Source organism: Myotis lucifugus, unplaced genomic scaffold (assembly GCF_000147115.1).
Source record: "Myotis lucifugus unplaced genomic scaffold, Myoluc2.0 scaffold_36, whole genome shotgun sequence".
Classification (NCBI taxonomy): Eukaryota; Metazoa; Chordata; class Mammalia; order Chiroptera; family Vespertilionidae; genus Myotis; species Myotis lucifugus.
This window is the reverse complement of record NW_005871084.1, coordinates 661,618-673,934: the sequence shown is the minus strand read 5'-3', so window position 1 is coordinate 673,934 and position 12,317 is coordinate 661,618. Positions and strand designations below refer to the sequence as shown.

Sequence of the window (12,317 nt, the reverse complement as noted above, 5' to 3'; positions counted from 1 at the left end):
GCATCAGCCCTCTAGTCAGATATGGTTAATGCATGATATCCAAATCAGATCGGGAGTCCTTTCGGGCTTGCTTACACCTTCAGGGGAGGGCTGTAAGGAAAGCCCAGGTCTGTATGGCAGAGCAATTACGGGGCTGCCAGCCAGGAGGAGAGGGTAGTTAGTGTTGCCCAAATCTCCAGCGGAGGGCAGTTGGGGGGACCAGGCTGGCAGGGGAGGGCAGTTGGGGGGATCCAGGCTGCCAGGGGAGGGCAGTTAGGGGTAATCGGGCCAACAGGGGAGCAGTTAGGCGTCGATTAGGCTGGCAGGGGAGTGGCTAGGGGGTGATCAGGCTGGCAGGCAGAAGCGGTTAGGGGCAATCAGACAGGCAGGCAGCTGAGTGGTTGGGAGCCAGCAGTTCCGGATTGTGAGAGAGGGATGTCTGACTGCCGGTAGTTGGACATCCCCTGAGGGGTCCCAGATTGGAGAGGGTGCAGGCTAGGCTGAGGGACACCCCCCCCCATCCCCCAGTGCATGAATGTCATGCTCTGGGCCTCTAGTATTATAATAATTTTAATATTCTATGTGTAATTACTTGTGGAATGATCCAGTTCTCTTACAACCACAATAACAACCTATAACCAAACACTGCAATTTCAATATCATAAAAAACCAAGTGTTGCTTTTTCAAAGCCTCTACCTGGGTCTTTCAAAAGCTATTGATTACAGGCTGTGGGTATTTTCTCTTATAGTACAACCTTGCTTTTTTCAGAAAAACAATGTGGGCCTATCAAAATAATAACGTAATATTTACAATATATTTTATGTCAGGTGTTTTGCAGGCATTATTTCATTTAACCACGTCAACAATTTCATGCAAGTTGGTTCAATTATTATTGTTCCCTAGATTTCACAACAATTATGAAGAAAATTTGAACTCTGCGGACTCTAGAGCCCTCTCTTAACTACTATACCTGTGAAAATTCAGGTTCCTTATAATGAGGTTCCTGGGTCAGAATGATGGACTTTTCATTTCTTTGGGTCAGAGAGGACTCACTAGTGGGTAATTTATGTGCTGATTTTTGTTCATGTAAAATTGAATTAGATAATGTATGTAAATGCTGTTATTTTATTTACAGAACTATGGAGATGGGACTCCCTATGACCACATGACCAGCAGGGACCTTGGGTCACATGACAATCTCTCTCCACCTTTTGTCAATTCCAGAATACAAAGTAAGACGAATTTTAAATTAACGTGGCTTTTTTGAATGAATGTTTTACCATGGAAAGGAGAACAAAAACCCAGACAGATGTTCTGTTTTTAGGAAATTGGATTTTTAGTCAGTTCTCTATAGTAATTTTAAATTGGAGGGAAATATTGATAGTCTGTGCTTGGTAATAACACATGAAGAACGAAGTTTCCCTACTATGTGGAATTACAGAATTTCATGGAATCTACGTGGAACATTTTGTCTTCCTTAGATACTAAGCATTTATCACAATTTCAATGATGCAATAGTACTTGTCTAAGTAAAGGTTAATGAAATAAAAAGTGGTGAATACTTAAAATAAAAATGTATTTGTGCCTGCTCATTGGCAATGAGATATCGTCGGTATTAACTGTGAATTTTTATTAATGAGGTTATGGAAACCCCTTTAATAATTCATATAGGTTTAGTATGTTTAAGTCAGAGTAGTGCCTTCAAGTTGAATTGTAAAATCTCGTTGTGTGTTTATCAGGGGGTGAACTACAGTGCTAGTGGTCTAGGCAGGCATCGTCCTACTTCACTGAGAACAAGCTCTGTGTTGTTTGAGACAGTCTGCGAGCTTCTTGCATGCCCTTTCTACTGGTTAGTATAGTTTTCTGCTTTTACTACCCTGTGGGATGTTTGTTTAACAGCAGTAACTTAAGCAATGAAAAGATAATTCATAATGGCCTAAAAGGTCTCAATAGCTGGTTACTTTATTTATGATTGAAAAAATAATATTTGTTTTAGTAAAATGTGAGTTTTTAACAATATTAGTAAATCTCTCAACTTGGCCAAATTTTTTTTTGAGAATCCTCAATAAATGAAGTTGAATTTCTTGGTGCAAGGAAAACATACAGCCATACTTACATCATTCTGAAACCATAATTGCAAATGCTTTTAAAGAATGTCTCTATTTTTAAGCCTTGTATAGTTACTCGTTATTGAAGGGGTAGATAGTCCTTGAATCTGTCTTTACCCCACCCCCTCAAATCACATTAAATTCATCTGAGGAATTTCAGATATTTATCATAAAATAGACAAAGCAGAGAAATACTAGCAATTTATTTTTAATGGGGAATATCATATGTTGTGCCCTTACGTGTCATCCCAACTTTGAGAGTCACAACATTCTCTTTGATCATAGGTTGTTATTCTGTTTGTGCTTTTTTTACGTTAAAATGGTAAATATATAGGTATATGTTTCAACTTTATAGCTAAACCAGGAATCCCAGTTTTTCATCCATTGTTGATAGGAAGGTAGAACACATTTTCTGTTTTCAGGATGCACAGATGCAGATGGCTAGATATTTATCAACTTAAAAGTGAAAAAACAACTTTAGACACTTCAATGACAGTAGTAATAATTTTAAATTCTAATGCCATTGCTTCTCTTTTCATCCTTACCCGACTTCATAAAATAGAAAAAAAATAATTTAAAAATAAAAATCTTGAGAAGTAGCACTTGAAGAGTATATTAAAGAACTTCCTTAGTAGGTTCTAAAACTGTCCAAGGTAAAGTAAGTAAAATAGAATAAATAAATTACGATTTCTATTTAGAAATTCATGTACTATACATTAAAAAAGTTTTCCTAAAGAACAATTTGATAAATTAATATTATAGAATACGTCAAGCGATACAAAGCTAGTAAATAATTGTTGTTCCTTTGTCCTTTGGGCAACTGTTTTAACAACCAAATTCATTTTTCAACCCAAATAATATTTAAAATATAAGCGGGATGATTGTCTAGAGCTAGAAGGGAGAGTTCTTTTCACTTAGCTGTTGTTTAAGCTGAAAGTCATGTCAGCTGTGTTCTTTTATCCCTTCTGCCCTCCTTCCCATTAAACTCTTAAATATGGAGGCCAAGACAGTCTCCTGCATTGTGATAGGAAATGCTACTATGTCCGGAGGCTCCCACCCACTGTTCCCAATGAAAGGCCTTCTCTGTTAGATAAGCTGTCTGGTCTGAAACATGGCTCTTTATTGTTTACAAACTGCTACATTTTCCACCTCAAGCAGATTTTTGCACAGAAAAGAATTGTGCTTGGGCTAAATGGTTTATCTGACATTAACGGTGCAGTGTCAGACTGAGGTCAGGGAAGTCACCCTCAGAGTGAGAGGGCATGGTGCAGTGTGCAAAAAAGGAAAAAGAGAGAAAAAGACATTTAAATAACTATGAAGTGCCTTGCATTTTTAGTTTGGAAAAGAATTTTTAAGAAATAGTTTTAGAGAACTGACTACGATGCTACATTAAAAACTCTTCCCACCCTTATAATTTCTCACATCCCAAACGCCTTCTTGACTGGCTTGAGTATCTCAGAGCAGGATTCGGGAACAAAGATTCTCATTGATTTTGCTCAAGCTGCTGTTTATTTAAAATGAAACCACTTTTGAGATGAGCGATGCTTGGTGTTAAGTTGCATCTTAACAAAGAGAAGGTAGGTCATTTTCAATAAATTAAAGACAAAAAATAAGATCTATTAGCGTAGAGAAGAACAATTTAAACTCATAGAATATATGGTATATTCTAAACTATTCTTTGTGTGCAAGTCCACACTCTGTGTTATGATCTTTTTGGAAGTTCTCATTCTATCAAAAGAAGGTATTAGATTTTAATATAAGTGTTTGCAATATTCCTGTATCCATTCTTAGAATGTTTAGTTTTCATTAATTACAAAGATTTCTTTACATGTCAGAGACTTAATTCTACTATGATGTCACATTAGAGTAAAAGCTATAGCATCAGAAATAAATCAGCCACTTTATTGGACCAGATTCTCTATTGTCAAATCAATCAAGCCTATAACTGAATTAGGCGTCTGCTACAGAAATAAGTGACACTAATTTTACGGGAAAGAGTTATTAACTGCAGATGACCTGATTTTTTTTTTTTTGTAAACTGTTCACTTAGTGAAATTTAGTTTATTACAAGTAAAGAAAAAAGTAATGAACCACTTTCTTCTTTTGGGGGTGAATGAATATTACATATATTGTTCTTTATGGCAGTCCACTATTTTGGAGAAATGATGCAGGAATTGGTAACATTTGCTCATAAACTCTTTTATGCTAATAAAACACTTTATTACAATTCTGAACTTTGATATTTTACACGAATGGTTTTGAATAAATGTTACAGTTTTTGTAATATAATACTTACGTTTGGCAGCAAAATAATAAAATTCGATTTACTTGTGTATCTCATTTATGAAAAATGGGTCATAATTTATAAGATTAATAGAGTGACTCCATTAATTTACTGTTTTAGAAATAAGCTTTCATGTCTGAATATAGTGCCCTATTTAATAGTTTATGAATCCCTGAAGTAAAAATAAACAAATGAACACAAGAGCACTTATTATGCTAGAAGAATTAATGACATTTCTTGGTTTATAACCAAGTTTGCACTCTGTAATTTGAGTTGCCATACAGAGTTTTGGAAGTTGATATTGTGTACATCCTTTAAAGAACATAATTAAAGCAGATAAAACAGCAAGCCCCTAAATTTGTTCTTTGAAAAAATAAGTGTGCATGGCTTTTTGTTTTTCCTTTGGTGTGGGTGAGTGTGGGTGAGTGTGGAGTTTTAAACATCAAGTCACAGAGTTGACTGCCTGCATTGACCAATTGATGGACTCTTATACCTGGCATTTCCTGAGTCCCCGGCTCATTGCTTTCATTTGGTCAGTTTGCATTTTTAGTATGTTTCAATTTCTGTGTCCTTTTTTGTACTGAAGAGAAAGCAAATCACTTCTTCCTTATGACTACTTGTGATTATTAATGGCTAGAGGCCTGGTGCACAAATTCATGCACCAGTGGGGTCCCTTGGCCTGGCCTGCGGGATTGGGCCGAAACTGGCTCTCTGACATCCCTGAGGGGTCCCAGATTGTGAGAGGGTGCAGGCCAGGTTGAGGGACCCCACTGGTGCACGATCAGGGCTGGGGAGGGACACGGGAGGCTGGCCAGGCAGGGAGGTCTCCAGGGCATGTCTGGCCCATCTCACTCAGTCTGGATCTGCTGGATGCCAGTAGCAAGCTAACTTACCCTTCAGAGTGTCTGTCCCTTGGTGGTCAGTGCACATCATAGCAACTGATCGACCGGTAGACTGTCTGCCTCCTGGTGGCCAATGCATATCATAGCGATTGATCGATTGGTCCACTGTCTGCCCCCTGGTGGTCAGTGCAAGTCATAGCAAGCGGTTGAGCAGCCTTAGCATATCATTAGCATGTTACGCTTTGATTGGTTGAACGGACGACCAGATGACCAGACACTTAGCATATTAGGCTTTTATTATATAGGATAATACTGTATACCTGACCTGTTGGAAACTTGTTTGCTGCAGTTTTAAGTAGTTAGATGAAACCTATATAGGTGGTCAGTGGGTGGCTTTCAGAATAAGTTCCTCAGACCGAGAGGCAGTGGGTCTGAGTCTTGTTTTTAAGAGAACTGTATGCTATGGAATAGTTTGAAATTCCTGGCAAGAACTATATGCAGAGAGTACGTATTTTTAAAACTTTACTGTTTGTTTTATTTTTGCCAACATTAAACTTTTGTAGGTAATTATTTGTCCAAATATTTTTACAGTAGTATACAATATATTTTCCAGCTAAAACTTTTTGATCTAAGGAAGGATCTTAGGATGCATTTTCCTTTTATTGTTCCAGAGCCTTAATTGAAAACCAGATTGTTTGAGCGAACAAGTTGCCAATAAGATTATAGACATGCATTTGGTAACTGCAGGATGTGAAAAGTGATACTTTTGTACGGTTGGGTGCAGCTTAGTTCAACATCAGCTGCTGTGTTTTTACATGTCCCTTTGTGAATGGTTCGGTTTCCTTATTGTGGTATTTGGTTCTCATCCCACTAATGGTACTCTCTCTATCAGTGCACTAAGTAATTTCCCACTATAGAGTCACTGGTTTCTAAAGTAGCTCAGTGGAACATTTTACTGCAGGAACAGATCTAGGTTTCAGGCACAACTGAAGAAAGCTGCTGGCTTATAGGATGACCTTTGAATCTCATCTGGGTTAGCGGTTGATATTTTGATTTGGTTACTGTGGTCATATTGTGACAGCTGCTAGCTCATTATAATTCGGTTCCACTGCTCCGTTTGCCTAGCAGGAATATTTAGGTTTGTATTACTTCAAAGTGTTTATGGCTACCCTGAGTTTAGCCCAGCATAAAGGTGAAGTGTTGTGAGTTTTTTCAAATCCCAGTGGCAGAGGCTAGTGGCACAGTCTTCTTGTAAAACGGCAAATGTGAGTAGATGCTAATACAGGGAGTGTTTCTTTTCCTTGTAAAACTGGCACTACCCAATGATGAGGCTCTTATAGGAAAGCTGTTTTGAAAACTTTAACCTACAAAGGAAAAGAATGACCACAAGGAACATAGTTTTTTTCAAAAGCATTGGTAAGATTTAACTTGACCTCTTCGTCAGATTTCTTTTTCCATGCAGGAATATAAATATTGAAAATAAAAAACCTGTGCAATAATGGCAATTACTGGATGTTCAAAAGTGCCAGAGGTCAAATAATATTTTAGTAACTTCATGAAATGGAATTGTGAATATGAATGTCAGCTTTAGAAATTTCAGTTCACACTGAAAGTATTCTGAAGTTAGGGAGTGATATCTTGCAAGTCCATTGGTAAAGACCTGTCTGTGCATTTTCACTGTCTTTTTTTAAGGACGCTTTTTAGCTTGAGGTTATCTTGATATTATCTGTTATCTGTTGGACTGGTAATGTAACAAGCAATTTCTGAGCGAAGAAATGTTTAAAGTGGCCTTATTTTTTGTTAGTTTTTTGTTTGTATGGGAGTTTTCTTATTTTAACATGTTAAATTTAAAATGCCTTTCCAAAATAGTAAAAATAAGACCATTTTAAGTGTCATCCTGTTAACATGGATGACTTTATTAATGCTAACTTTGAGCTAAGTCTGGGACTCAGAACAACTTTTCTCTTCTCTGTTTTGCTACAAATGCCTATGGGTCCCCAGTCAGCCACTTTTCAGGTCTTTAAATTAAGTGTGGAACAGACCCGTTGATTGATCTTTTAGGTGTGCCATTTTATCTTTATACTGTGTTTTATCTTTAGAGGTGTTGATCATTCTTTCTAATCCATTTGTCTCTGTTTTACCTTCAAGTAATTTCGCTAGTGATATATTTTCCAAATGTAGTTTTTAAAGCATGATTCAAATGGATATTTCTTTTCTACCTTAACTCGTTCCAACTCTGTACGTAAGGGATTTAATTGATTGAGGATATGATAATAACCTGTTAAGTCACATCACCAGGAGAAAAGTGTTATGCATGGACCAGCCTTTGGCACAGAGCTGTAGGAACTCTGTAAATGGCTGTTGAATGGTGTCATGCATGAATAAAGCAGGAATAAGATATATATAGGGTTTAAACCCTTAGTGAAAAGCCCATAAATTTAAGTCAGGCTTACATGTTACAGTATCAGGATAAAACCCTAAACCAGAGCCAGCTATAGAAATTTATTCTATGGTATTGTATCCTTGACTGGACAGAATTTTTCCTATTGTCAGGAAACAGACCATATTACAGTGTGATAGATTTCAGTTTTCAGTGAACACACCACAGATTATCTTACTTATAAAAGGAAATAAGTAAAATCAATATTTATTAAAAGTCTACTGAAAAAGTTGTGTTTCCAGTATTCAGATAAGATAAACTTATTTCCTCTTGTCCAATTAATAACGGTTTCTATTCCTCTTTCACTGGTCTCATTTCCTTTCCATTCAGCTCCCTACTCTAGGGTATAGCACATTTAATGTTGTGATAGACATTTTTATAGTCGAAATAGATGGACTAAACCAGGTTTTATAAAATTTAGAAGAACTGATGCCAGAAAAATCTTCCTTGAAACTGCAGTTAACAGATAAGTATAGATCTTCTAAATACCAGAGGAAGAGTTCTCACATAGAAACGTAGTGACCCTAAGAGAAAATAAACCATTTTAGATTCCAGTCAAAGTAAAAAGCAGTTTCTATCAGGGAGGAATGCTTTTGCTTGGAAGTAATGGAAAATGCGACGAGCGGTGGCTTCAGAATGCTTGTTCTCGTACTAGGAGTCGGGGGGCGGGGGTTCCAATGGCTCTTTTGGAATTGGTTTGCAGCCCAGTGAAGGCAGGGTTGGTGTCTCTGCTGTTCCTTTTTCCTTTTCCTCATTGTCTCAGGATGACCATCACAGCTTCAGTGCCCAAGCTTGACACCGAGAGAAGTAGGGAAAGGTGAGTCCAGCCAGGGCCATCCGCAGCTGCCGAGTTCGGATGGGGGTGTGGGAACCTACACAATAGCCGCTGGCACAGCAAATGGAAAGAGACAGGAAATGGGCATGTGTATTGGGCTTAGCAACTTAAGGGTTTATTTAGTTTCTTTTAAGAGAAAGTATATAATTTTCAATGTAACAGTTTTAAAAATTAAGAACAGGGCTCAAGCTTTCATGTAATAAGCAAAATATAAAAATGGATCTCAACTCTACATTCTGGCCAGCAAATTAGAGAGAAAGTCATAAAAAAAGAATGGAGGAGACAAAAAGGTATTGAAATGAGGAGCGAAGAGAAAGTACAGGCATGAGAGTCACGCATGAGCAGGAGTCTGAGGCGTGCTGTTCTCATTTCATTGTCAAGGCCTTTGCCTTCGTTGTCCTCATCCCTGGAGGTAGGCAGCACCTAGCCAGAGTCAACCTCTTTACATCCGAATCACCCTAGCACCTTCACTTTTAGGTCTCTGGTTTGAATTCCTGCCATGTTATCCAGATCATGTGGGCAGCAGGCCCATAGCTCCAGCCGCCAGTCCCCTCGGTAGCCTTTGGCATAGCCGTAGGTCAGTGCCCACCCCCACAGTCTCCTACAGCAGCCATTCAGAGCAGGGCTGGAGTGACAGACAGCCATTGTCCCCTTGCACCACTGCCAAATAGTCTCCTGGGAACTTATTTCCAACAACCTGCGATATTATCCTGAAGCACTAGACAAGAATGCCCACTGACTGAGGCAAAAAAAGCCCTCAATTTTGTTTTAATATGTACACAATTATGTTTGTTGTTCTTTAATGTGGAGGATTGGTGTGGCCAAAAAACGACATTTAATTTTAGTCAACATGCCAAGACTGCATGAAATTGTGGTGAGAGCTGAATCCAACTTTTGGCCAGAAGTTCCCCACCTGTGCTGCACACAGTCATGCATGACTCAGGCCACTGAGAACATAGGCAGGGGCGGGGGTAGGGGGGAGGGCATCTATCATTAAAGGTAAGCTGGATGCGAAATAAAATGTGCTATTTTTATTTAATAATAAAGTTTTTTCTCTACGTTTTTCATTGGAACAATGGTTTCTTTGAATTTTGCATAAGCTTGACACTTAAAATATGCCTGTGATAGATAGCATTAAGCAGTGAACACAATTCTTGACTGGATCCTTGGACAGGGGATTAAACACTACATTTCTCAAACCTCTCATTGGCCATCAGCTCCAGGAGACACATCAGTGCAGTTACAGGGTCTGTGAACCTAAAGTCTATGAAAGAATGTATCTTTCTTCAGTGCACTATTGACCTTCAATACAAATAAGCCTGTTTTCTTTGCTCACGTCATAATGTGCATGAGGACCAAAGAAGCAAGGGAACCCAGTTGTTAGCACTACAAGTCTTGCGAGGCATCATGAAATAAAGGACTAGCTGGAGGTCACTGTGGTCTTAGACTTGGCTTTTTCACCTCAAGGTGACTGGGACTTTGGATAAATTTCTCATGAGCCCCAACTTTCACATTCCTAAGATGAAGATAGTGGTATCTGCCACAACTACCCCCCATAGTCACTGTGAGCAGTGTAATAAAGTGATAGACATTGAAATAACTGCTCTGATCTGTGACTATAATCTTATGGAACTGCAAAGTTACACATTGGTACTCTGTCTCTTTGGTCTGTAATTAATTTAAAAAATCTATATTCGTTGTGCCTTGGGTGATAGCAGTTTTAAAACACCTTACTTTCTAATGAGATTGGAACAGAAGGCAAGAACAGGTGGAGATAGTATAGAATATTCAGTTCTCTAAACATCAAGACCAAATGGAAAGATTTCTTTTTCAGCCAAAACAGTAATCCTATAAAATAAGTACCTCTTTTGGGACAACTATGTTGAATTCAGATGTGTCCCTTTGTGAAATATTTTCCTCCAGCGATTTTTTGCTCCAACTTAAATGTTCTCAGGTTTCATTGTTCACTTGGCTAAAAACACCTTGGTGTGGTGCTCGAGTGGTGACAAGTTGAGCTTTTTCTGCCTGCATTGTAGGTCTTCTGAATAATGGAGTAACCATCAGGTGGGATGCTTTTCATCAAGGAGATACTGTTACACACCTTCCATGTTCTCAGGAAGGTGCTGGACACAGTCTTCTTCCATTTCAGTCCATTCTTCTCCAGAGACACTTGGCAAAGGATGTTGCCTCTGTATGTGATTAGTTTTTATTCCCTTCACTCGCAAAGATTTCTGAGTCTTTCCTAAGTAACTGTGTATAATTTTTTAGTAGAAAGAAGTATTTAGTGGACGCCATTTTATTTCTTTCTGCAGAATATCAGGCCTGTTGACCAACAGTTGCAAAATGTATGGAGCATAGATTGGGATTAAGTTAAATTTATTCCTAAACACTTAATAGATAGAGCCCAAACGTTTTTCATCTTCTCAATGATTTTTTATTAATTAATCCTCAGTTCCTTGACACATGTTTATTAATAAGAAAAACTGTAAGGAAGCTTCACTTTAAATTGGTATAAAATGTAGCTGGCTATTTTGTTTATGTTTAAAATAAAACATTTACAACTTTCCTATAGATTGGAAACCCCACTAAAGCCCTAGTATGGGGGAAGTGGAGGATGGTGGGCTGAGCAAGGGTTGTTTTCAGCTGGGCATTGGTTTGACCTTGGGCAAATTTTAGTGCTTCGTTGGAATTTCTCATCTGAGTAGTTGCTCTGTGTTTAAACGAAGGCACTTAAATTCAGTTACTGTGAATTATTATTATATCTACTTTTATTTTATCTAGACTGTTGTTCTGTTTATTGCATCTGACCAGTTTGGCAAAAGTGTTATGCAAACTTGAGAATCACGTAGCGAGTTTTGGCAAAAAGTGGAAGTGATTAATTAAATGCTACCCCCTCATGGGCCATATAAAAGCTGAATGAAATAGTGTAGTATCTGATAACATTTGGTGGCGAAAGTGGAGACAAAAGAAGAGAAAGATGAGAGAGACACACACAAAAAGCTAATTTTACAATGTTCTGATCACAAAGTATGATTTTCTGGCATTGTATTATCACATTAAAGTGGCTGCCTTAGTCTGAAATTACTAGGTTACTAATTGCTTTTGCCTTTTCCTCACCGTGGCTATTCAGACCAAGCTGTACTCTTAACAGTTCAGTAACCAAATCTGAATGCTTCGGATGCAAGCATAAACTCTTTATGTGTAACTGATTGTACTTAATTAGGCAATACCAAATCATGGAGGAACGTTTATTGGTGACTCTGTCTCCTTCAGAACTTTCTGAGCAATTGGAAATGAGCCTAATAACCATATTTTTGGAAGCCTTAAACATTGGTCTCCTGACAGGATCAAATTCATACTTTATATTGCATGTGGTTGTTTTTTTTCTTTATTGTGGAGTTTCCCTTTTCCTTATTTATCCATGATCTCACAAATATTATTTGGAAATTGAGATGCAGCGAGCATAGAATACTTGAAATATGTTGGCAGACCACTATTACAGCTGTAGACAACCTTTGTTAGGCATAGTAGTAACTAGTTATGGGTAAATACGGACCTACTGAACAGTAGTGTGCTGAGTAATCTTTTGGTGAAACAAACCATTTTTCACTTTACCCCGGTTTCCTTATTTCTGTTACTGACCTAATCCACGGAGATGTGGTCGGTGGGGAAAGAGATCTTTGAAATTTTTTGTTACTTCAAAAATAAAATGGTTCTAAATATGCATAATTTTGTAATTGCATTTTCCATTCCTTGCAAACTTTTATAGTTTGAACACCAAATTGAAAATAAAAGAGAAGAAAGCAACCTTGCTCACAGTCTTTTAAA

General features: G+C 37.9%; 1 protein-coding gene across 11 annotated transcripts in view; it reads left to right on the top strand.

Moving 5' to 3' along the window:
- Window positions 1-12,317, top strand: part of TCF4 (transcription factor 4) — a 338,045-nt gene that overhangs the window by 121,522 nt on the left and 204,206 nt on the right. For all 11 annotated transcript variants that reach the window (XR_002828866.1, XM_014454380.2, XM_006087108.3 and 8 more), the window contains one exon: window positions 1,116-1,212. Coding sequence is in view for 10 of the 11 variants with exons in the window: in XM_014454380.2 (XP_014309866.1) it covers window positions 1,116-1,212 (97 nt within the window). In the remaining variant the exon portion in view is untranslated. The remainder of the gene's footprint in view (window positions 1-1,115; window positions 1,213-12,317) is intronic.